The following is a 22,749-nucleotide window of genomic DNA, read 5'->3' on the forward strand; positions in this document are numbered from 1 at the left end:
TCTGATTTTGATGTAAATATAACTGAGTTTTGTTTTTAATTGATATGTGATTTACAGACAATAAAATATGCAGATCTTGAGTGCTCAATGAAGTTTGGAAATTGTATAAACTTATGTATCCACCACACAAATCAAGATATAAAACATTAGGGACTTATATTTTAATTGCTACTCAAGTGCTAGAAAGGAAGCCTTGGGTCTGTAAAAGGTAAAAAGTTGGAACTGAGATCCCTTTGTAAAACCAGAGACTCTGGAAGGGCTATACCCTCAGTGAAAAAGAAGTCTAGAAAAAAAATCTCCTAAAAATCTAGAACCCTGGGCCTTGCCTCACAAGTACTTGGAGTTTCAATTTGTACCACTAGTTTGATCTAGGAGCTCTAAGCTGAGAAATGGATCTAGCTTAAAAAGTAGATCCATTCTTATTTGGATCCTGCTTCAGACTAACACTTCTCCCTATCACTCTCTCACTTTAAACAGATTAGAGTGAGTGAAAATCAGGGTAATTTGACCACAGACTGAATATGGTTGATACTAAGCAGTTAGTAGTTTTGTATTATTATTAAGAATCCTTTAAAGAGAAATATACATTGAAGTGAAATAATATGCCATCTGGGGTTTGCTTTAAAATAATCCAGTGGAGAGAGGTAGACAGAGTGGGGGTATAGATGAAACAAGATTGGCTGTGTGTTGATTGTTACTGAAACTGGGTAATACATACATGGGAGTTCCTTATACTGTTCATTTTACTTTTGTACATGTTTAAGATTTTCTATTTTAAAAAAAACGTGTTCCTAGAATGGTTATACGCCTGGAGTATCTGATAGAAGCAAATATAAAACCTCTGTGGAGGGACATAATTTCAACCCAACGCCCCCTGCTGAAGAGGAACTCGCCAGCAAAAGTTTCAAAGCACTATAACTGAGAGTAAGCAGATAGAATAAATACTAGAATTAGACCTCTAACAACTTTGGGTAATAGTAATATTAGAAACCATAAAGTAAGTATGCTCCAATGAATTTTTTAAAAAAGAATGAAAAAAACTGAAAAAGAATAATAATTTAAAAAACACCCTAGGCAAATTTAGAAACCAAGTAATCAGAATTTCTAGAAAAGAAAAATATAGTTCTTAAATTTAAAAACTCAAATGATTAAGTTAGACAGCTGGTTGGACCTCCCTTAACAGAAAATGAGTAAATTGGAAGGTAAATCTGAAGAATTTAGAGAACAATGTTGTAAGCTAAAGATGCATCATGTACAAATTAAGACATGGAGAAGATGAGAAGATTCCAGCCTACATCTCATAGAAGTTCCAGAGAAGTTGAGAAGAGGCAATACTTTGAAGAGAAGTATTTGAGAATTTTCTGGAATGGACAAAAAGACATAAAATTCAAGATGCACAGTGAGTCCCATCTGAATTTAAAAACTAAATACAAGAATGTAAATAGGGCTTCCCCGGTGGCGCAGTGGTTGAGAGTCCGCCTGCTGATGCAGGGGACACGGGTTCGTGCCCCGGTCCGGGAAGATCCCATATGCCGCGGAGCGGCTGGGCCCGTGAACCATGGCTGCTGAGCCTGCGCATCCGGAGCCTGTGCTCTGCAACGGGAGAGGCCCGTGTAACACAAAAAAAAAAAAAAAAAAAAAAAGAATGTAAATAGATTATATAACTTCCAAATAGTAGAGGAAGAAAAAAGAATGTAGAAAACTCAGTAAATCAAGAAAGGGGATGGGAAAACTTTAGAAAAAAATCAGGTTAAGTAGCATAAAATAATTTAATAGAAATCAAATATCAGAAATTATAATAAATGCAAATGTGCTTAACAGTTAAGACAGAGATTATCAGGTTGGATTTTTAAAATCCACCTATGTGTTAGGCAAATGCTTATTCGAAGAAAGATGAGTCTTAGGTTCATTTTAGATAAAAGACACTTTAAGGTAAAAATTTATTGTTAGAAATAAGGAGGTGGGCTTCCCTGGTGGCACATTGGTTGAGAGTCCGCCTGCCGAGGCAGGGGACACGGGTTCGTGCCCCGGTCCGGGAAGATCCCACAAGCCGCGGAGCGGCTGGGCCCATGAGCCATGGCCGCTGAGCCTGAGCGTCCGGAGCCTGTGCTCCGCAACGGGAGAGGCTACAACAGTGAGAGGCCCACGTACCGCAAAAAAAAAAAGAGAAAGAAATAAGGAGGGTCACTATAAACTTGTTGCATATGATAACAGAGCTATGAAATACAGAGAATAAAAAGGACATAACTGGAAGCAGAAATCAAATCTACAATTGTGGTGGGTGATTTTAAGACATGTCTGTTGATAGACGATAGCTCAAGCAGATAAAATATTAGATTTGAGGGGAATTCCCTGGTGGTCCAGTGGTTAGAACTTGGTTCACTGCTGGGGTCCAGGTTCAATCCATGGTTGGGAAGCTAAGATCCCCACAAGGCACTTGGCATGACCAAAAAAAAAAAAAAAAAAAAAGATTTGAATAACACAATTAAAACACTTGATTTAGGGACTTCCCTGGCAGTCCAGTGGTTAAGACTCGGTGCTTTCAAGGAACTAACATCTCACGTGCTGTGCAGCATGGCCAAAAACTTAACAAACAAACAAAACTACTTGATTTACGGGATGCATAGAACTCCCTCACCCCCGTTATAGAATACTCATGTTATTCAAGCCCTCACAGAACATTTACAAAGGTTCAAAATGATCTAAGCCCTAAACCAGTTTGTCAACAAAATTCAAAAACCGGGCATGGAAAAACCATGTTCTCTTGTGCAATCCAGTTTGGTTGAATATTAATAACAAAAATACCCTTCCTTCACATTGGGAAATTAAGATGGAATGGTTGACTTGCCCTGTATCACCACTCCCAATTTAAATATGCTCCTGTGAACCTCTGTTTCTATTTTTTTATTTTTACTTTTTTTTTTTTTTTTTTTTTTTTTTTTGCGGTACGCGGGCCTCGCACTGCTGTGGCCTCTCCCGTTGGGGAGCACAGGCTCCGGACGCGCAGGCTCAGCAGCCATGGCTCATGGGCCCAGCTGCTCCGCGGCATGTGGGATCTTCCCAGACCGGGGCATGAACACGTGTCCCCTGCATCGGCAGGCGGACTCTCAACCACAGCGCCACCAGGGAAGCCCTGAACCTCTGTTTTTAGATTAACAGTAGATCCCATGTGAGTTTTATAAAATACTAAATTGTCCTGTTTGGAACTGGCCAAAGATGTCAGTTGTAGCCAGTCATAGCTGTTTTCTAGCCCACAGGATTATGCCTGCCACAGAATAATAAAGCAATAAATACAACACTTCTCAAAAGAATGAATGCCATTAGTTACATATTTACCTGTTGTTTCTAGACATATTTAAGGGTCTAGGGCTTGCATTTCTGTTAAATTTAGCTACAAATACGGCAAAATATGTGGCTACAAATAGCATTAAACAGTTAAATATAGCTAAATTCACAAATATTAAATTTGCTGAATCATTTGTTCTTTCAGCTATTAAAATAGAATTTAAAAGTATTGAGAGTTAAACAATTAAAATTTTCTATCCCTATTGAATACTTCCAATGTACTCAAGTCTAGACATGGGGGCAAAATAGGGCTGTTATATAAGATTCAGTTTTGGCCCTGAAGATGTTTATGTTTTATTTTACCTGAAATTTCAAAATTATAATATTCATCTCAAGCTGAGATATTCTGAGGGGGAATGCCTATATGTAATCAGGCAAAGAAAAACCCTGAAATTTCATTAAGTGCTGGGGAGCATGAAGAATATGGTAATTTAAACATGCCATGTTAAATAGTTTCTTTAGTTTGAACTAAAGTGAGTTTCTTAGAAAAAGTTAATCTTGTATATTTTTTTACAGTTTGGATTATAGGTTTTGAATACTTGGGCAGGAGTGTAGGGGATGTCAAGAACATAGTTGGTGTTTATAAGAGGAATAAATAAATATAGACACATTTTTAACTGTAGTTAATCAGTATTAACTTCTATTTGCTTAGAAAGAGTAAGGAGAATATACTATCTAAACCTTCATGGAGAGGAAAGTTTTTATTTTGAACACTCAGCATCAGTAGCTAGTCATGCCACTGTGTGTCCCCTACATGTTAGTTTTCTGTGAGATAAAAGGAGAAGGACAAGAAAGCTCGTAGAGATGCTCACAACAGCAACAGGAGCATTATCCAAGAAAAGAGAGGAGAAATGCCGTTTTGATTGGTTGAGAGAAGCTACAAACACAGAATGTACAAAACAGACCATACACTGGCTATTAGGCTGTTATGTATCCTTACCCTAAGAAATTTCAGCTTCAGTCCCATTCTGTCTTTTTGTGCTGTAAGTGTTGTATCTGATTCTTACTTGGAAATCCTTACAGCTCAAAAATCTCCTGTCCAGATTCGCTGCAGCCTTCTATATTACAGATTACTTTTATTACAGAACCTTTCACCCCTGTTGTTGTAATTCTTATTTATCTCTCTACAGATGAACTGTATAGCTATGTAACTTCAGGCAAGTTACTTAATCTCTCTATTTTCTCTGCTGTTAAATATAAACGGTATCAGCCTCTTAGAGTTGTTGTGAGGATTAAATGAGAGAATTCCTAACATGGAGTAAGCGCTTGGTAAAAAAATAGGTATTATTATCATGATCTCTCCTCAGCCAGTCTGAGGTCTTAGAGGGCAGTGCTCTCCTATTGTTCTTTGTATCTTCTGCAAGTGCTTATCTGCATCGGCCCAGGATCAATAAAAAGTGTTTAAGGGCCTTCCCTCGTGGCGCAGTGGTTGAGAATCCGCCTGCCGACGCAGGGAACCCGGGTTCGTGCCCCGGTCTGGGAAGATCCCACATGACGTGGAGCAGCTGGGCCCGTGAGCCCATGGCCGCTGAGCCCGTGCATCCGGAGCCTGTGCTCTGAAACGGGAGAGGCCACAACAGTGAGAGGCCCGGGTACCACAAAAAAAAAAAAAAAAAAAAAAGTGTTTAACATTGTTGCCTGATTTCTTGAGTCTTGCTGGTGTGTATAAGGCAAATGTTTGCAAACTGGGTTTTCTTAAGCAGTTTCGGTGGAGGCGCTTTTGGACTCCAAAAATATTTTATCCAGATTTTATCCGTAAACTTTATTTTTAAAACTAAAAAAAAAAAAAAAAAAAAAAATCTAATTTGTAAACTCAAATGTTGTAAAACAGAACTTTTAATGTTAAAGACTCTTACTGTATTAACATGCTGTTAATTCATTTTTGTGCTTTTCCTTTAAGAGAGTGTGTCATTTCACTTTAATTAATTGAAGGTTATCCTGATATTAAATGCCAAACCGTTAAAAATCAAAACAAACTACAAAGCCAGAATTTGCTGCCATTTGCAAATATTTTTTTCCATAACTTTTAATAGTGTACAACCAAAACAAAACATAAAAATACTTAGAATTCTGTAGTGCATGTAGGAATGTAGCTGACACACATAATTCTTGCTTTCTTTACATTATCTTGCTTTCTATTCTAGTGATTGATTGTATAATAAATTCATTTTTAAAATTTAAATAAAAATACATCTATTCTAATTAAATATGGATTTATCTGCTACTTTTGGAAAGAACCCATTTGTGTATTTTAGGGTAAGGATATATGCTTGACAGGCTACAACTGGCAGCCTTTGGCTAAACACAAGCCTATTGGGTTTACACATAATTGTGCATTTAGAAGAATAAAGACTTTATTGCTTTAAGAATACTTTGAAACCACTGACACGTATGTAAAGTGTCCTGTTGCTTCGAGTTAGATGACTACCACTCTTGCTTTTGCAGAGGTCCAGCTGGAGTAAGAGCCCAAGCCCTGGATAGAGATGGAAATCTCGTAGAAGATTTTGTATTTGATGGAGGAGTTGGGGATATTGGAAATCGCATTCTTCATGTGAGAAATGCACCTTCCCCTGCTGCCACTTCTTCCCTTGCAATTTCTGGAATGATTGCAGATGAAGTACAACAAAGATTTAAATTGTAAATAATGAAAGGAGCTAGGTATGCATTTTAATCTCCACATTCAGCAAAAAGAATGTACTAACTACATTCTTTAAGTTTCATTTAAGAAAAATGGTTTAAAATGTCATTTTAGATAACCACTGAATTTTTAAAATTATGTAATGTGGAAATAATTATTTTTTAAAGTCCATGCTCTTTAAAAAGGTACAGTTGTATCTGTCCTGAATTCTTGACTTTGTTAATGACCTGTCCTCACCAACCATGATCTAGAGATTTGGCTTTTTTGGAATTTCTGGGAACTATAGCATGAAAAAGTGATTATTCCCTTAACTTTTTTTTTTTCCCTTAACTTTTAGGCTTTATAATATCTAAGCTTTTTTGTCTTTCCTAGACAAGAAAATATATTGTAGGTTGCAAACCTTTTAACTCTGAAGAGTCATAGAAAAGCTCACATCATTTAGAGCAACAGTATTTGTATTTGGGAATTTAAAATTGTTGATTCAAATACATGAAATTTCACAGTTTGAAGTAGTTTGAATAAGATTCTATCTTATCTACATTGGTAAGAAATAACTTTGCAAAAGAAACTCAAAGCATTTATTATTCCCAGTTTCTTTATAATTGACTTGGTCTGGTGTCATCCCTGAATCTAAACAGCAGTCCACTATGAGTATTTTGCTTACTCTTCAGTCTTCTGTGGTTGAGAAACTAAAAGAACTTAGAATCCTGACACTGACATACAGAACTTTGTAATTTAAAATAGTATTTATCTCTTATATCTCTGTTCTTCAGTGATACCAAGGTTCTCAAATGTTGGCCAAGATCACTAATGATTCATGCCTACTTGACTTTTCCAGAATCCTATAATCCTTTGTGAGGATATTTCTTCATTTTGGGGAAATACCTAATTTTGAGGCATTCACTTTTGTACACCGCAAAAGTGCCTTACAATCATGTGTATTTCATGAGTATTTTAAATTGTTGCCCAGTGCCATACTGTATACTATGTACTATATATATACGTGTGTGTGTGTGTGTGGTATCTGTTGAAATGATTCTTGCAATTCAGAATGTTGGAAAATAGAAATATAAATGAAAATATGGTATAATATGGGGACACTTATTGCAGAACCACCATTTAGGTGAGAAATTTTCATCCATTCCCTCACATATACTCTCTCTGGATTAATCTTCCAGTCTTCATTTTTTCTTTCCTCTCATCTCTCCAAAACTGTGTGATGGATGAGTTAGAAAGATGAGCATTTTGGTTGATAGCAAAACTTAGTTTTCTTCCTTTTCACTTCAAGCCAATGATTACATTGATTAAGCTACCTCATCAATTAATTTGAAAGGCTACACATCATCAGCTCATGTTATAGAATAGCACATCTCAGATGAATAGATTAGACAGTTCTTCAGCACTTGGGATGAGAATACTGAAAACAGTTGGAAAGTATTCACAGAGGAAGCAAGCCCTAATGGTTCTTCATAACAACTGATTCCTCTAAGAAATGTGATACACAGGGTATTTTCTGTTTCATTGCAAGACTATTAAGAGATGGAAAATATTACAATTCTCTATTTCATTAACAGTAAGATTGCATATACACTAAGCTGTGAAAGACTGAAGTTATAAAAATAACTACCCTAATTAAAGCAACCCCCATTCCATTTGGGTCTTTACTATACCCCAAAAAATACAAGTGAAAAAATTATTAAAAGCCTTTTGAATGTGTAGATTATTCTATTTGTAAAACGTTTTTATTTATGTCAATAGAGTTTTGTTGTGGAATAATGCTGTAATATTTTAAAGTTTTGTGTATTTCTAAGAGAGATGAATTGTATATTAATATTAAAAATATTTTAATGAACTTTGGTGTTGTGAACATAATTTTTAGTTTCATAAAAACTCTGATTCAGTACTTACCTGGGAGGGGATATACCATGATCATGAAGGTGGTTTTCCCAGGGTGCAGCTCATGCATTGCACTCCGGATGTGCTGACCCCTGCAATTTCCCCAAATGTGGGAAAGTTGGCTGCGTGATTTGTGGTATTGGGGAACTGTGTTTGAGCTTTCCCCTGTTTTTTTCTGTTTTAACAATAGAGATCCTTCAAGACCGTTTTCTAGGGGTCCAGTGGTTTGTGTTTACCTAATACTGAAGAGAACATTTAGTGTGTCATCCATTTAATGTGGGTACTGGATGGTGGTTAATATGACACAGGGATATGGAGAAATAAGGATTTTTTAAAAACTCTGATTCAGGGCTTCCCTGGTGGCGCAGTGGTTGAGAGTCCGCCTGCAGATGCGGGTGGACGCGGGTTCGTGCCCCGGTCCGGGAGGATCCCGCGTGCAGAGCAGCGGCTGGGCCCGTGGGCCATGGCCAATGGGCCTGCGCGTCCGGAGCCTGTGCTCTGCGGCGGTGAGAGAAAACTAATTCATATAAATTTTGAACTATCAATAGGCTTTAAATAGCAGGCACTCAAAAAAAAAAGTTTGTATTTGTGTATAATGTAAAAATGAGGTAGTTTATATTTTGGGTAAAAAGTGGAACACTAGGGACTTCCCTGGTGGCGGAGTGGTTAAGAATCTGCCTGCCAATGCAGGGGACACAGGTTCGATCCCTGGTCCAGGAAGATCCCACATGCTGTGGAGCAACTAAGCCCGTGAGCCGCAACCACTGAAGCCCACGCTCCTAGAGCCTGTGCTCTGCAACAAGAAAAGCCACCGCAATGAGAAGCATGAGCATCACAACAAAGTGTGGCCCCTGCTCGCTGCAGCTAGAGAAAGCCTGGTGCAGCAATGAAGACCCAACACAGCCAAAAAAAAAAAAAGTGGAGCACTTTCCTACTTATAAAAAGTGGCTTTCCATTTGGTAGTGGTAGCAATATCTGGGTGACCTCATTTTCATCCTCATACCCAGAGTACCAGGGAACATTATTTCTTTTCCATAGTAGAATGTATATAACATACCAATACACAGTGCTTTTTCCATCGGGAGGCGGGCAATAAGTAAATCAATCTTTCGGAATTTCATACAAAATTATTGTTCCTCTTGGGAAGACATTTTTGGTATGCTACCTCTTACACGGGGTTGGGGTTCTGGGCATGAGCCTCCTATATGGGTTATAGGGCAAATGATCTGTCTGAGTGCCTGCTCCAATTTCTTTCCAGCAGGTGGACTGTTAAGAGGATCAGAGTTAGCTACAACAACGGACCATGAAAGTGAGTGACAACGACATTTATTGTTTCCTGTGGCATTGCTTTGGTTTGCTACTGACTGGCAGCACTTGTAGCTTTAAATAAATGGAGGAAGTAGGAGAGAGTAAACGGGAGACATGTTAAGTCCTTCTTGAAAATGTTTTTCAGTGAGAGAATATTAGTGGTAAAATTTTTACTGCCTTTTAAAATTTGAGATGTGCTTGGGTCATTCAAGTTATCTCCTTAAAGCCATTCTAAATTCTAAAAAGACAAGTAAAATTACAATGAGGTATCACCTCACATCGGTCAGAATGGCCATCACCAAAAAGTCTACAAATAACAAATGCAGGAGAGGGTGTGGAGAAATAGGAACCCTTCTACACTGTTGGTGGGAATGTAAATTGGTGCAGCCACTATGGAGAACAGTATGGAGGTTCCTTAAAAAACTAAAAATAGAGCTACCATATGATCCAGCAGCCCTACTCCTGGGCATATATCCAAAGAAAACCATAATTCGAAAATATACATGCACCGCAATGTTCAATGCAGCACTATTTACAATAGCTAAGAGATGGAAGCAACCTAAATGTTCACCAACAGAAAAATGGATAAAGAAGTTGTATATATATACAGTGGAATGTTAGCCATAAAAAAGAATGAAATAATGCCATTTGCAGCAACATGGATGGACCTAGAGATTATCACACTAAGTGAAGTAAGCCAGACAGAGAAAGACAAATAACATATGATACCACTTATATGTGGAATCTAAAAGAAAAACAAAAAAGACACAAATGAACTTACTTCCAAAACAGAAAGAAACAGACACAGAAAACAAACTTATGGTTACTAAAGGGGGAAGGGGGTGGGGGGAGGGATAAATTGGGAGACTGGGATTAACATATACACACTACTATGTATAAAATAGATAACCGACAAGGACCTACTGTATAGCACAGGGAACTGTACTCAATATTATTTAATAATGTATAAGGGAAAATAATCTTAAGAAGAATATATATATATATATGTGTGTGTGTGTGTGTGTGTGTGTGTGTATAATTGAATCGCCATGCTGTACAACTGAAACTTATACGACATTGTAAATGAACTATACTTCAATAAAAAATTTAAAAAATAATTTCTAAAGACAAGTAAAATTACTATCAAATTCTTAGTATGATAGCATATTAATTTTAACTCAAATTTATGACTGAGTTTTTGTTATATATCCATAGGCCCTCTCTCTCATGGTATCAGTGTGTTTAATACTTATATTTTTCAACACTTGAAGCATGTGTTTCTAATGAGGTTGGAGTTTTTCATTTAAAAAAACAGCTTTTGGGCTTCCCTGGTGGCGCAGTGGTTGAGTCCGCCTGCGGATGCAGGAGACACGGGTTCGTGCCCCGGTCCGGGAAGATCCCACATGCCGCGGAGCGGCTGGGCCCGTGAGCCATGGCCGCTGAGCCTGCGCGTCCGGAGCCTGTGCTCCGCAACGGGAGAGGCCACAACAGTGAGAGGCCCGCGTACCGCGAACCCCCCCCCCAAAAAAAAAACAGCTTTTAATTAATGTTTTGAATAAGTACAACATTCATATAGTTGAAAATTCAAAAGTCATAAAAAAGTACACAGTAGAAAGTTTCCCTCTCTCCTCTAGCCCCCCAGTTCTCATCCCTGAGACAACAAAACTTGTCAATATCTTGTGCAGCCTTGCAGAAATATTTATATATAATAAAATACTGTCTCCATTTTTTTTTACACAAGTGGTAGCATACTCTGCAAACTGTATTATACATCCTGCTCTTTTCACTTTGCAGTGTATCTTGGAGAATGTTCAAGTGGCCTGAACACAGTGGCCTGGTTCTTTATAAATGACTTTATAGGTTCCATTCTCTGGATTTATTATTTGTTGAACCAGTCCCTTATTCCTACTGATGATTATTAAATTGTTTATTTCTAGGGTGTTTTGTTGTTGTTGTTTTGCTATAACAAACAATACTGTAATGAATAATACTGTGCAAAGTCATTTCACATATGAGCAAGTATACCTATAAGACATATTCTTAGAATTTATTGGGTCAAAGAGTATGTGCCTTTGCAACTTGGATGTTGTCAAGCTGCCCTTGATGGAGATTGAAACAATTTACCAATCTCACCAATAATCTATCAGAGTACTGATTTCCCCATATTCTCACCAACATAGTATATAATCAAACTTTCTGATCTGTGCTATTCTAATAGGTGAAAAATGATAACAGTATTATTTAAATTTGCGATTTTTGTAATATGAGTGAAGTTGCACATCTTCAGTATGTTTGAGACATTTATATTTCCTTTTCATATCCTTTATCTTTTTTTCCTATTAAGTTTTAGTCTTATTAATTTGCAGGAATTCCTTTAGATGTTAGGGAGATTAACTGTGCAGGAAATGAGTTGCGAATATTTTTTCCAGTTTGTTATTTGCCTTTTGGCTTAGCTTGTGGTGTTTTTCTTTGGTATACTTTTTAAAAAATAGAATTTATCAATCTACATTTTATATCATAGTAGAAAGGTCTTTGTACTCCAAAGTTATAAACAGATTATTTTATGATTTTATTTTTTACATTTAAATATTTGACACATCTTGGGTTTAGCCTAGTGTAGAGTATACAGTATGGATCCAACATGTTTTTTTAGATAGCCCATTTGTCTGGTTGGGAAACTTTTTACTGGTGTCATTCTTGGATTATCCTCCACATGCACGTCGATCACATTTCTGTTTGCCTAGCCCAGAGATCACAGCTCAGATGCCTGTAGAGACTAGGCAGGTTACATAAAAGGGTGAAGAGTGCCAGCTGGGGAGTATAGCCAACTGGAAACGGGATGGCATATTTTTCTAAAGAGGCAGCCACTACCCCACTGCCTGCTGATTATTCCCTTGCAGGAAGCATCAGGGCCCAGTGCTGCCAGATCTTTGTCAAGAGAAGCTGAAAATCCAGATTTTTATATAAAATCTCTTAATTTTAAAATATTAACAACAGTTTTAAAAATTTAAATATAGCTTGGTTAAACAAAATGTGTCTTCAGACCTGATTTGACCCAGAGAAGGCTTCTAACCTCCTTAGCCAAGAATGAAACTTCCCATTAACAACTTTACTCTCCTACAAGAAAATAGAATCACAGTCCAGTAGTTTGACAGCCTAGCAGTTTATAGCTGGAGTTCAGGAAGAGAGAAAAGTAAACACACTCTATATAAGCCAAGATCTTTGCCCTCACTGATGGAAAGATTGGAGAAATACAAGCATTTCCCTATCCTACCTTTAGCCCAAGTATTGTACGTGGAATGTGGACGTGGCCATTTATTAGAGATATTGTTTTAATTGAAGTATTTCTGATTTACAATATTATATTAGTTTCAGGTGTACAACGCAATGATTCAATATTTTTTATATATTATGCTCCACTTAAACTTATTACAAAACACTGGCTATATTTCCCCGTGCTGTACAATATATCCTTGTTGCTTATCTAATAGAAAAGATTCTGATTCAGTGGATACTTGGATTAGAAAAATGGTTGAGTGGATACTAAATTTTCCAACTCTGCCATTATGATTTTGCCAAAATGACAAAATGGTGCTTGTTTTAAGGTAGGATAATTGCTCTGCTACTGATTTGGAACTGAAGCGTGGCAGACTTCTTTTTTTTTTTTGGCACCCTGTTCTTCCTTTCCCTTACTCACTGCTAGTGGCTGGGAACAATGTACTGTAATTCGTGTATGTTCTCAGCGTCTTTAGTGGGATGAAATTTATGTTAATGATAAAGTTTCCAGAATCTTCAACTCAGGAAAGCTTAAGGTCTGGGGATCTTTTTTGGGCTGCTAATGAGTATGGCTGGCCCCAAGGGCAGATCCAGGTTTTATGGCGCCTGACACCTCCACACCGCCACAGTTTGGAGGACACCATTAAGAAAACAATGCAAAAGTATGGGAAGTTTTACCAAAACGGTATGAAATTTTTGTGAACACATAGGGGCTTATGCAGGTGAAAGACCTTTAAGTTCAAGCTTGATTAACGTTGCCATCTGCCTTTTTTGGCCTTACTGTGTGCTAAGGGCTTCCCACTCCTCACTTCCTTCAGTCCCCACAGCACCACGCTGTGAAATAGTTACATATACAGAATAGCCATGTAGAACACAAAATACATTAAATATCTTGTCCAGCCGGAAAGCCCCTTTCTCTACAAATCCCTATACTGCTTCCCATTACGGAGTCCTGGGGCTCGAGGAGTGGCATCGAGTCAGGATTCTCTCGGGAAGATCGAGAGGAGGGAGAGTGTGTGTAAAACGCAGTCAGTGAGTTGCGGAGTCTGTCTGGAACGTGCACCCAGCAAGCGCCCAGGAGACACGCACTCCCGCGAGGAGGCCTCCGATCCCGGCCAGCCCCTTTGCCCGCTCGCGGCGCGCATGCTCCGTGCGGGCCTGCTCCAGCTACACGGGATAATGAGCGCGGGGCGGAGGGGGTTGGCCGAGCCGCGCTTGCTGGGACCCGGAGCTTGGCGGCGGCCCTGGGGCGCTGTGCGCGGCTGCTGAAGGGGGGCGGCGGCGGCGGTGGTGGTGGTGGCCAACACTGTGCGCGCCAGTGTGGCTCTCTCGCCCGACGCGCGCGCCCGGTCTGTCCCCAGGGCCCTCTGGAGGTGACTCGGGTGGGCCGGGCAGGGCGGCGTTGCCGGTTGTGAGGGCGGAGATGAGGCTATGAGACAAGCTGCCGCCGCCGCTCTCTGCCTGCCGCGGCCGTAGCGGGAGTCCGAGCAGGGGAGAGGCTAGCTGTATCCCCGCCGGGTTGCGAACCCAGACAAAGGAGGAGGAGCCGCCCGAGAAGCGGGCCAGCGCCGCCGGCAAAGGAGGCCGCCGCTTCGGTCGCAGCTGGGGGCCGTCCGGGTTCACGAGCCGCCGCGCTTCCTCTGCGGACGCTGCACTAGGCGAGGCCGCGGGGCCGAGGAAGCCTCCCCCGGAGCCCCCGCCCGCCGGCGCCGCCTCCGAGCCGCCTTGGCCGTAGCCGCGGCCCGGGCAGGAGGCGGCGGCGGCCGGCGAGGCGAGGCGGCCCGCGCCCTGCCTGTCAGGCCACTGGCCCGGCCCGTTTCGGTCCGCGGGCCGCCCCCGATGCGGAGGCGCTGCCGCCGGGGCCATGCAGCAGGCGCCGCAGCCGTACGAGTTCTTCAGCGAAGAAAACAGTCCGAAATGGCGGGGACTGTTGGTCTCGGCCCTGCGGAAGGTCAGTGCTGGTGCCCGTGCGGCCGTGGGGCCCCCAGGGAGGTGCCAGGGCCGAGGCGGGAGGCAGGCGGGCGGGGCGCGCGGGCCGCGGCCCCTCGGACGCTCTTACGGGGAGCTACACGCCCTCCCCGCGCTCGGGGCCCGCAGGCCCAGCACTTTCTCTCCGGCCGGCGATGGGGGCGCGTGATTGCCTGCTGCGTCCAAAAGGACGTTTTTTCAAGTTCTTGCTTGGCCCCGGAAGGAAGGTTTTGTTATGATCATAAAACTGGATTTCACGTTGCAGTCATTTCGTCAGGCGACTTCCGCCGTTGACCAGTTTGTTGTCCTCAGGCTGGATTTGGGCAAGAGAAAGTCCCGCTGGTATTTAGACAGTTTCTAAAACAAAAGCACATTTCTAGCCTGGGTAATTATTTTTAATTAAGTTCCTTGGGGCTGTTCCCTTAGGCGATTTGCTCGTGAAGGGTGTCCACTCACTTAAGAGGTGGTAACTTTTTTTTTGTAAGATGGATGTGTTTCTAGAGAAATGTCAGTGAGCCATGATATTGCTTTTAACAATTCTTGAGGTCAATTTAAAGTGCCTCCTCCCTTCCTGCAAAAGGCGTCCCCCCTGTTTACGAGAGATTTCCCGTGTAGAATTTGGTCAGTTTCTTCAGAGTGCAGTTTAGCACTAGAATCATTTTAAGGGTACGAAAAAGGAGCAGCTCATAAAAATGAATCTTTTAAGTTTGGGTGCATCACTAGGGTGCATCTCGCCTGTAGATGGTGTCAGTTTTCGTCTGCATTTAGGTAATAATCATACTATGATTTTTACAATAAAACCTTTTGTAAGGTCAAGACATTTAAAGAGTGTAAATGGGTGCAGGAGAAGATACCATACCTACTGAGCGTGGGTTTTCCTTGCCAGTGATGCAAACTTAATCCCTTCTACCATTTGTGGAAAAAAACCAAGAATAAATTTTAAAATAATAAAGAAAGAATAAACATTAATTTAAAAATTGCCCTTGGAAAATAAATCTTCATACATTAAATTTCTACAAGTGAAAGGAAGTAGTATATTAAATTAAAAACATTTTCCTCATTCATTCAGAGTTCCAGATTTGTCATTATTTTCATAATTCTTACGAAGAGATACTGCCTGCCTTGGGCCAAACACCAGCTAGTATCTTTTTAAAGAATTCGGTGCAGGTGGCTAGGAGCAGCTAGACAGTTATCATTTCACAGGTATATTAGGTGTTAAAAGTATTAAATTGACCTTCCTTCTGTGGGCAACACGATTCTATAAGCAGAGGGAAAGAAATGGAAAGTGTGCTGAGTGGTGATAATGAAAAGCAAAGGGGGAAATGCTTAGATAGTAATTAAATCTTCCAGCACATGGAAAGAAGTATGAGTACAGTTATCAGGTAGGCCTGTATTGTTGGCAGTGTGAAGTAGGTCTCCACCTACTTCCACCTATTTTCTGGTAGCAAATAGAATTTGAGTATGTGTTGCATAACCTATTCAGTAGGTAGCTTTGACCCTAATAATCCATCATGCACAAATACAGATTTATATCTTCAGGTTAGCCTGGAAACAAAGCCAGCGTTAGCATGCAATCCTAGTCCATTGCTTTGAGTCTGGTATTTTGCATTTATATGTTGTGCTTGTTTTCTTGGAACTCAGATGCCTTGTAGATCTCTATTTTCTTATTCCACAGTTCTTGTATATCCTATGCTTATGGAATAAATACGACAAAGAAAATCTGGTCTTTTGAGGTGAATTCAAGAAGCAGTTTCTATTTAATTTATTAATTTACTGTTATTCTAGAATTGAGGTATATTCCCATGGAAGACATTTTTTATGTTTTTGGAAAGTTTTTGGTGTTCATAATTCAGATTATGTTCAGTTTTGTGGTATTTGTGGTATTGCGACATGTAGGTTTGTAGTGCTTTAAGAGTTTTAGTTCTTAAAGAGCTCAAGGTTCACTCTTTGAAGGATGAGTTAAGTTCTGGTCTATACTTGCCACCCTTGACTTTGTACAATGAGAATTCGTACCACTTATGGGGAGTCTCTGTCTTCACATTCAAGGCATCTAGAATTTGGTTTCCTTCTTCCAGCTGACCAGATAGTTACAAAGACTGCTAGGATTAATAGTAGAAGCAGCAATAGTATTAGACTACTAAGATTTTTCACCTCCAGTTGGTGTTGCCATCAAACATGTGTACGCTAGTTTCATTTAACCTTTATTGAACACATTTTAGGTACTTGGCACCAAGCTGGATCCTAAGAATACAAACATGAATAAAAGTAAAGGCCTTGCTCTAAAGGTGTTTACCACCTAGACTGAAAATTATAAACTTTGAGGTTTTGGTTTATGTAAATGAGATAGCAGTTATGAGCTCGAAGTTTTGTAAGGAATATCTCTGTGTGTGAAAAGAACAAGGTTGTTTAATTAACTCTGTGAGGTTAGTTCACTTGGGCATCTTGATGGAACCTCCAAAACTATTAAAATATAATTTTCAGAAAGGTAAAGTCACAACTCTCATACCAATGTGAACGAACATGTATCAGTAATTTTGATTCAATTTACTACTTAATGAGGGAACTCATGAGATCTTAGAACCACTTCAAATGAAAATTGGAGGAGGTAGGTATTTATAGGCAACTTAATAAAAGAATATTAAAGTAAGAGTTTTGGGTTGGACAAAAAATTTGTTAATATCCTACAAGAACATAAGCAGTAAATTTGAGATTGTCTTTCCTGCTGATTAGATTTTGCATCTGTACCAGACAAAAATCTCTAAGTTAATCTGATCAATTTTTAAAATAGCCCAGTCAGTAGAAAGTAATCAAAGGTTCAAGCATAGCACTGAAGAACACCTAGTTATCTCTTTTGCTTATTTTCAAGTTTTGGCTGATTTTTCTGGAAACCAAAAAATACATATATTTGACAAAGTTACTATTACTGACTGAAAACGCAAGGGATTTTTTTAAACCAGCATTAAATATTCATTTCACTATGTAGAAGAAACACAAGCATTGAGAAATAGATTTAAGGAAAAATAATTTTGGAAATAGAAATGTGTTCTTTAACTTTTTTTTTTTTTTAACATCTTTATTGGAGTATAATTGTTTTACAATAGTGTGTTAGTTTTTCCTTTACAACAAACTGAATCAGTTATACATATACATATGTTCCCATATCTCTTCCCTCTTGTTCTTTAACTTTTTGTTTTGTTGTGCTCCTGTTCTTTAACTGTTAAAACAGAACTTCACCTAGGACATTTAAGTACATACAGAACTACAAAGGGTAAAGTAGAGCAAAATGACACTACTAATGGATAATACATGCATTGTTAACATTACTGCTAACTTATGTATCTTTCCTAAAAGAGCCAGAGACGTGAATGCCTTCATCACTACTCCCGGAGAAGATTGAAGCTATCATATTACTTGGAGGAAAAAAGAGTGTGGGATATATTTGTAAATACAGCTTGTTACCTGTGTCTTTGAAATAAATGCCTGTGGTACTTTGTGCATGTGCTATTCGATTGTATGCTGAGAAAAATCAGTGTAGGCATTCTATATATGGGAAACATGACTTAAAATCATTTTAGCAGGTTTTTTAGTCCCTGGTATTTCCGTGGTAGATGCCTTTTTTGTAAGGCCTTATTCACCAGGCTAGCCAAGGAAGAGAAAATGTCTGTCGTCTTATTATCTGTAGTTACAAATGTCACAGAGAGCTAGAAAGAATTGGTAGAATTACCTTATTCCTGAGTCTAATTTCATTCAGGTTAAATATCGACCTGCCACCTCAACCATTATAGTTTGCTCTTAGATATCTGTTAAAATTCAAGAGGTGTGAATGTTTGAGTTAATTAATAGCAGTCTATGGTAGGGGAGGAAGAAGGTTGAGGGTTTTGATTCAGAAATGCTTTTGTGAAATCTGAAAGAGTCTAGTGTTTATGCTTTTGTACTAATATCTCTTGGAACAATTTTAGAAGATTGTGCTGGATCTTTCCTGGGGCCCAGAAGAAAAGCATGGGGGTCCTTTGAGAAAATGAAATTGGTGTTACTGACATAAGAAGGTCAAGGAAGGCTTCTTTAAGGAAGTAACATTCATGCTGAGTTCTGGAGGATATATTCAAATATTTATTGAGTTTCTCCTGTGTGCTAGGTGCTATTCTTGATACTGAGGTTGTAGCAAGGCCTTGCTCTCATAAAGCTTCCATTCTAAATGGCTGTGGCAGAGAGGCCTGGGAGAGACAGACAGTAAAGAAGTTAATTATCTGAAAGATCAATAGGAATTAACAAACCAAAGAAAGGGGGAGAAAGGGTTTGAACCCTAGGGAAAGGTAGGAACATGACTTGATTTAAAGAACCAAGCCCAAGTGAAAGGAGAAGAGGACTTTCTTGGTGGTGCAGTGGATAAGAACCCGCCTGCCAATGCAGGGGACATGGGTTCAAGCCCTGGTCTGGGAAGGTCCCACATTTCGTGGAGCAGCTAAGCCTGTGTGCCACAACTACTGAGCTTTTGCTCTAGAGTCCGCAAGCCACAGCTACTGAGCCTGTGTGCCACAGCTACTGAAGCCCGTGTGCCTAGAGCCCGTGCTCCACAACAAGAGAAGCCACCACAATGAGAAGCTTGTGCACCGCAGCAAGCCTTCGTGCAGCAATGAAGACCCAACACAGCCAAAAATAAATAAATAAATAATTTTTTTTTTTTTTAAATAAAGGAGATGAGCTAGTTGAGAGACTCTAGTGTAGACCCAGGTTAAGGTCTCTACCTGTGAATAGGAAGGCCTATAGAGTTATTTATGTGACAAATTAATTACATGAACTTGATCAAACTTGCTTCTTTGAAAAGATCACTCCAACTAAAAGGAATAGGAGAAACTATGATTTTTGTGACATGAGGCCTGTTCTGGATTTCCTAAAGCCACTGAATATAATAGTAGAACTCTAGGGAGTCATTTGGAATTATTCCAAACTAATAATGACCCAAACTGACCCAAGGGGTTCAGCCAGAACTGGATGAGCGTTAGGAATGCGTTTTAGCTTGCTGCATTTAGCTTCCTCTCAGTCATGATTTAGTAGTCTTCTTCTATTTTCAGTTTAATTTTGGTATGATATATTTGGAGTAATAATATTCCATTAAAGTGTTTTATGGTGAGTATCCAAAGCATTACTTATGTTACCACTTGACGTAAATCAAGTGTATATCTTTTATATTAACCATGTTCTTTCAAGGGAGCAGCAGTTTGATTATATCCTCTGTTAACCTGCATATTTCAATCATGAAGGAATTTTAATGGAAGTAATGGATTTAGCATTGTCTCATGGAGTCATGTTAAAAATTAACAACCTAAAATTCTTTTCTTTTTTAACATAAGAACATATAGTAAGTAGAAAGCTTTTGAAATGTGTAAAGTGTTATACACTTCACATTTTAATGTGTAAGCAACACAATGAAAATAACGTCAAGATCTAGATATGAGCACTACTATGATCTCCTCCAAGTAAAGTTTTCATTACCCCCGTTTTCTTCATTAAAACACTTTGTAAACTCAAATACTATTTCTTACCTACATAGCACTTTGTAATGTTTTCTTAATTGACCCATTAGCAGCATTTAATAGTTTATCTCTTCCTCTTTTTTGAAATCTTTTCCTCATTTGGCTTCCAGGACACCAAACGCTGCTGGTTTTCTCCCTCTGACTATTCCTATTTCTTCTCCTTTGTTGATCTCCTCATCTTCCCATCTACATCATCCTGACCTCCCTGGAGCTTAGTCTCTGGACTCCTGTTTCTATTTACAGTAGATGTCTTGGAGATCCCACCCAGCCTCATTGCTTCATATTTCATCTCTATCTGATGGTTTCCAATTTATAATTCTGGCTCAGGTGTCTCTCCTGAGCTTGGATATCCAGTTTCTTTCTTAACACTTCCACAGAGATGTGTGATAGGCATCCCAACTAATACTGAGCTCTTTCTCTTCCCCTGAAAACTTGCTCCTTTTGTAATATTTCCAACATTAGTAAATGGCTACTCCATCATTCTAGTTGCTCAAAATATCGAGTTATTCTTGAATCCTGTCTGTCTTTTATAACCCATATCTAATCTGTCAGCAAATCCTTTTAGCTCTACTTCACACTATAGCAATATTCAGTCACCATTTCTCACTCTTCCACTTCTACCACCTGGGAACACTCTGAGAGTATCAAAGTAGCCTCTTAACTAGTCTCCTCTCTTCTACCCTTGCCCCATTCAGTCTTCTCTCAACACAATAGAGATAAGTGGGATCATGTCACTCCTTTGCTCAACCCTTGTTCAGTGCTTCTCAGAATAAAAGTCGAAGTCCTCCCAGTGGCCTGCTAGGCCCTCTGCAGTCTGGTATTCCCCCTGCCTTCTCCTTTTACCTCACTGACCTCATTTACTACTGACCTTTTTTTGGTCTACTCCTGCACCACACTGGCTTCCTTGTACCTCCAACACATAGACATGTTCTAGTCTCAGGGCTTTTGTATTGTACTTGAAGTTTCTTCTGCCTAGAACAACCTTCCTGCAGATAAAAACACGAGTGGCCCTTTTACCTCCTATAAGTCTTCAGACAAACATTATCTTGAAGAGGCCTTGCAGCCTATCTGCACCTCCTGCTTCCTGGACATTCATATGTAAATGTTCACAGCATGTCCCAATCCAAGCTTATTATCATCTTCCATAAACTTAACATCTCCAGCATAAATGATACAGTACTCAGTTCTCAAGCCAGAAACCTAGGAACCTAGGTATCATGTGTTCCTTCCCTCACACACCAGGTTCATGTATAATCAACACCGAGTCTTGATTCGTTCTCTTAAAAGGAGTTTTCTAACTTTTTTGCTGTGTATCCCAAAAGAATTTTGAAAAGTTTGTGCATTTTTATGTTGACATCTAAAAATTTTCATCTTTAAGTTTAATTTCAGAAGATATAGTTTTATATGTTTTCTAAATACTGATGTTTTAAAATAAAATAGTCTCATTAGTCTTTTAAATGTACCCAATATACACTACCAAATGTAAAATAGATCACCAGTGGGAAGCAGCTGCATAGCACAGGGAGATCAGCTCAGTGCTTTGTGACTACCTAGAGGGGTGAGATAAGGAGGGTGGGAGGGAGACACAAGAGGGAGGGGATATGGGGATATATGTATACGTATAGCTGACTCACTTTGTTATACAGCAGAAACACACCATTGTAAAGCAATTATACTCCAATAAAGATGTTAAAAAAATAAAAGGGTAAGGTAATTAAAAAATATATATACCCAATGAAATACACACTGTTCATCCTTTTAAAATATACATGACAATGTGCTTTTTTAATGGTTGGAAATTTACATTGTTCTTTTTTTTCATTCTAGTTTTTTTTTCATTCTAGTTTCCCCACATATTATATTCTAATATAATATTTACTTTTATGTTTAAAAGTCTTTGATTGATCCCTCCTTTGTATTTATACTTCTTTGCAACAACAAAAATGTCTACATACTGAATTTTTAAAAATTTCCCCAATGACCATAAAGCTTTAAAACTTCCTTTTGGGTTGAGTATTATAGTACATAGTTGATCAAAAGAACATAAATGTCATGAATTTTGAAAAATAATAATCATAAAGCACCTGACTTGAAAAATGACTTGTTACCTGGTCTTTAGAGTTATTCACTTTTTCATTTTCTAGATTTTCTAGGACTTGTCAAATGACTAATTATTATTACTGCTACTTTTTTACTTTTTTAATTTAAAAGTACCTTGTTCAGTCCAATATATCCAAGAAAGATTGGGAAAATAAAAATAGTATTAACTTCAGTATACTTTAGCCATGACAGTATTTACTCATAAGATGTATTTTACCTTATCACACTCTTTAAATACATTTTCATTGAATCCTTGGAGCTGTAGATCTAGCTTATTGTATTAATTTTCTGTTGCTGCATAACAAATTATCAAAAACTTGGTGGCTTAACACAACACACATTTATTATCTCACAGTTACTGTAAGTTAGAAGTCCAGACATGGCTTAGCTGGATTCTCTGCTTTGGGTCCCATGGGCTGAAATCAAGGTTTTGGCTTGGACTGCAGACTCATCTGAGGCTCCGTGTCTTCTCCCAAGCTTATGTGGTTCTAAGCAGAGTTCATTTCCTTTCAGTTGCCTGTCTGAGGCCCTCAGCTCCCAGAGGCTGCTGCCATTCCTTGCCGTAGGACCCTCCCTATAATATGTCAGTTTGCTTCTTCAAGGCCAGCAGAACTGCATTTGCTGCTGTCACTTGTCTCACACTTCTAGACCCTCTTTTGAAGGACTCACCTGATTTAGGTCCGG

The 22,749-nt window shown here is 39.1% G+C and overlaps 2 protein-coding genes and 1 non-coding gene across 9 annotated transcripts in view; all 3 read left to right on the forward strand.

Annotated features, from left to right (window-relative positions):
- Positions 1 to 7,833, forward strand: part of L2HGDH (L-2-hydroxyglutarate dehydrogenase) — a 53,903-nt gene extending 46,070 nt beyond the window's left edge. For 3 of the 5 annotated variants that reach the window (XM_067028480.1, XM_059057093.2, XM_067028481.1), the window contains one exon: positions 5,791 to 7,829. In XM_067028480.1, the coding sequence (XP_066884581.1) occupies positions 5,791 to 5,986 (196 nt within the window). In that variant the 3' untranslated portion in view covers positions 5,987 to 7,829. Of the gene's footprint in view, positions 1 to 5,790 lie in introns of all 5 variants that reach the window. The other 2 variants (XM_059057089.2, XM_067028482.1) reach the window with 1 other exon arrangement.
- Positions 7,834 to 7,883: 50 nt separating this feature from the next.
- Positions 7,884 to 8,047, forward strand: LOC131753897 (U1 spliceosomal RNA). Its single transcript, XR_009334963.1, has one exon. It is a non-coding gene; the product is annotated as a U1 spliceosomal RNA (small nuclear RNA).
- A 6,173-nt stretch (positions 8,048 to 14,220) lies between these two features.
- The window catches only part of SOS2 (SOS Ras/Rho guanine nucleotide exchange factor 2), a 103,387-nt gene continuing 94,858 nt past the window's right edge, over positions 14,221 to 22,749 (forward strand). For 2 of the 3 annotated variants that reach the window (XM_059057079.2, XM_067028489.1), the window contains exon 1: positions 14,221 to 14,414. In XM_059057079.2, the coding sequence (XP_058913062.1) occupies positions 14,328 to 14,414 (87 nt within the window). In that variant the 5' untranslated portion in view covers positions 14,221 to 14,327. The remainder of the gene's footprint in view (positions 14,415 to 22,749) is intronic. The other variant, XM_067028488.1, reaches the window with a different exon arrangement.

Source organism: Kogia breviceps, chromosome 3, assembly GCF_026419965.1.
Source record: "Kogia breviceps isolate mKogBre1 chromosome 3, mKogBre1 haplotype 1, whole genome shotgun sequence".
NCBI classification, from domain to species: domain Eukaryota; kingdom Metazoa; phylum Chordata; class Mammalia; order Artiodactyla; family Physeteridae; genus Kogia; species Kogia breviceps.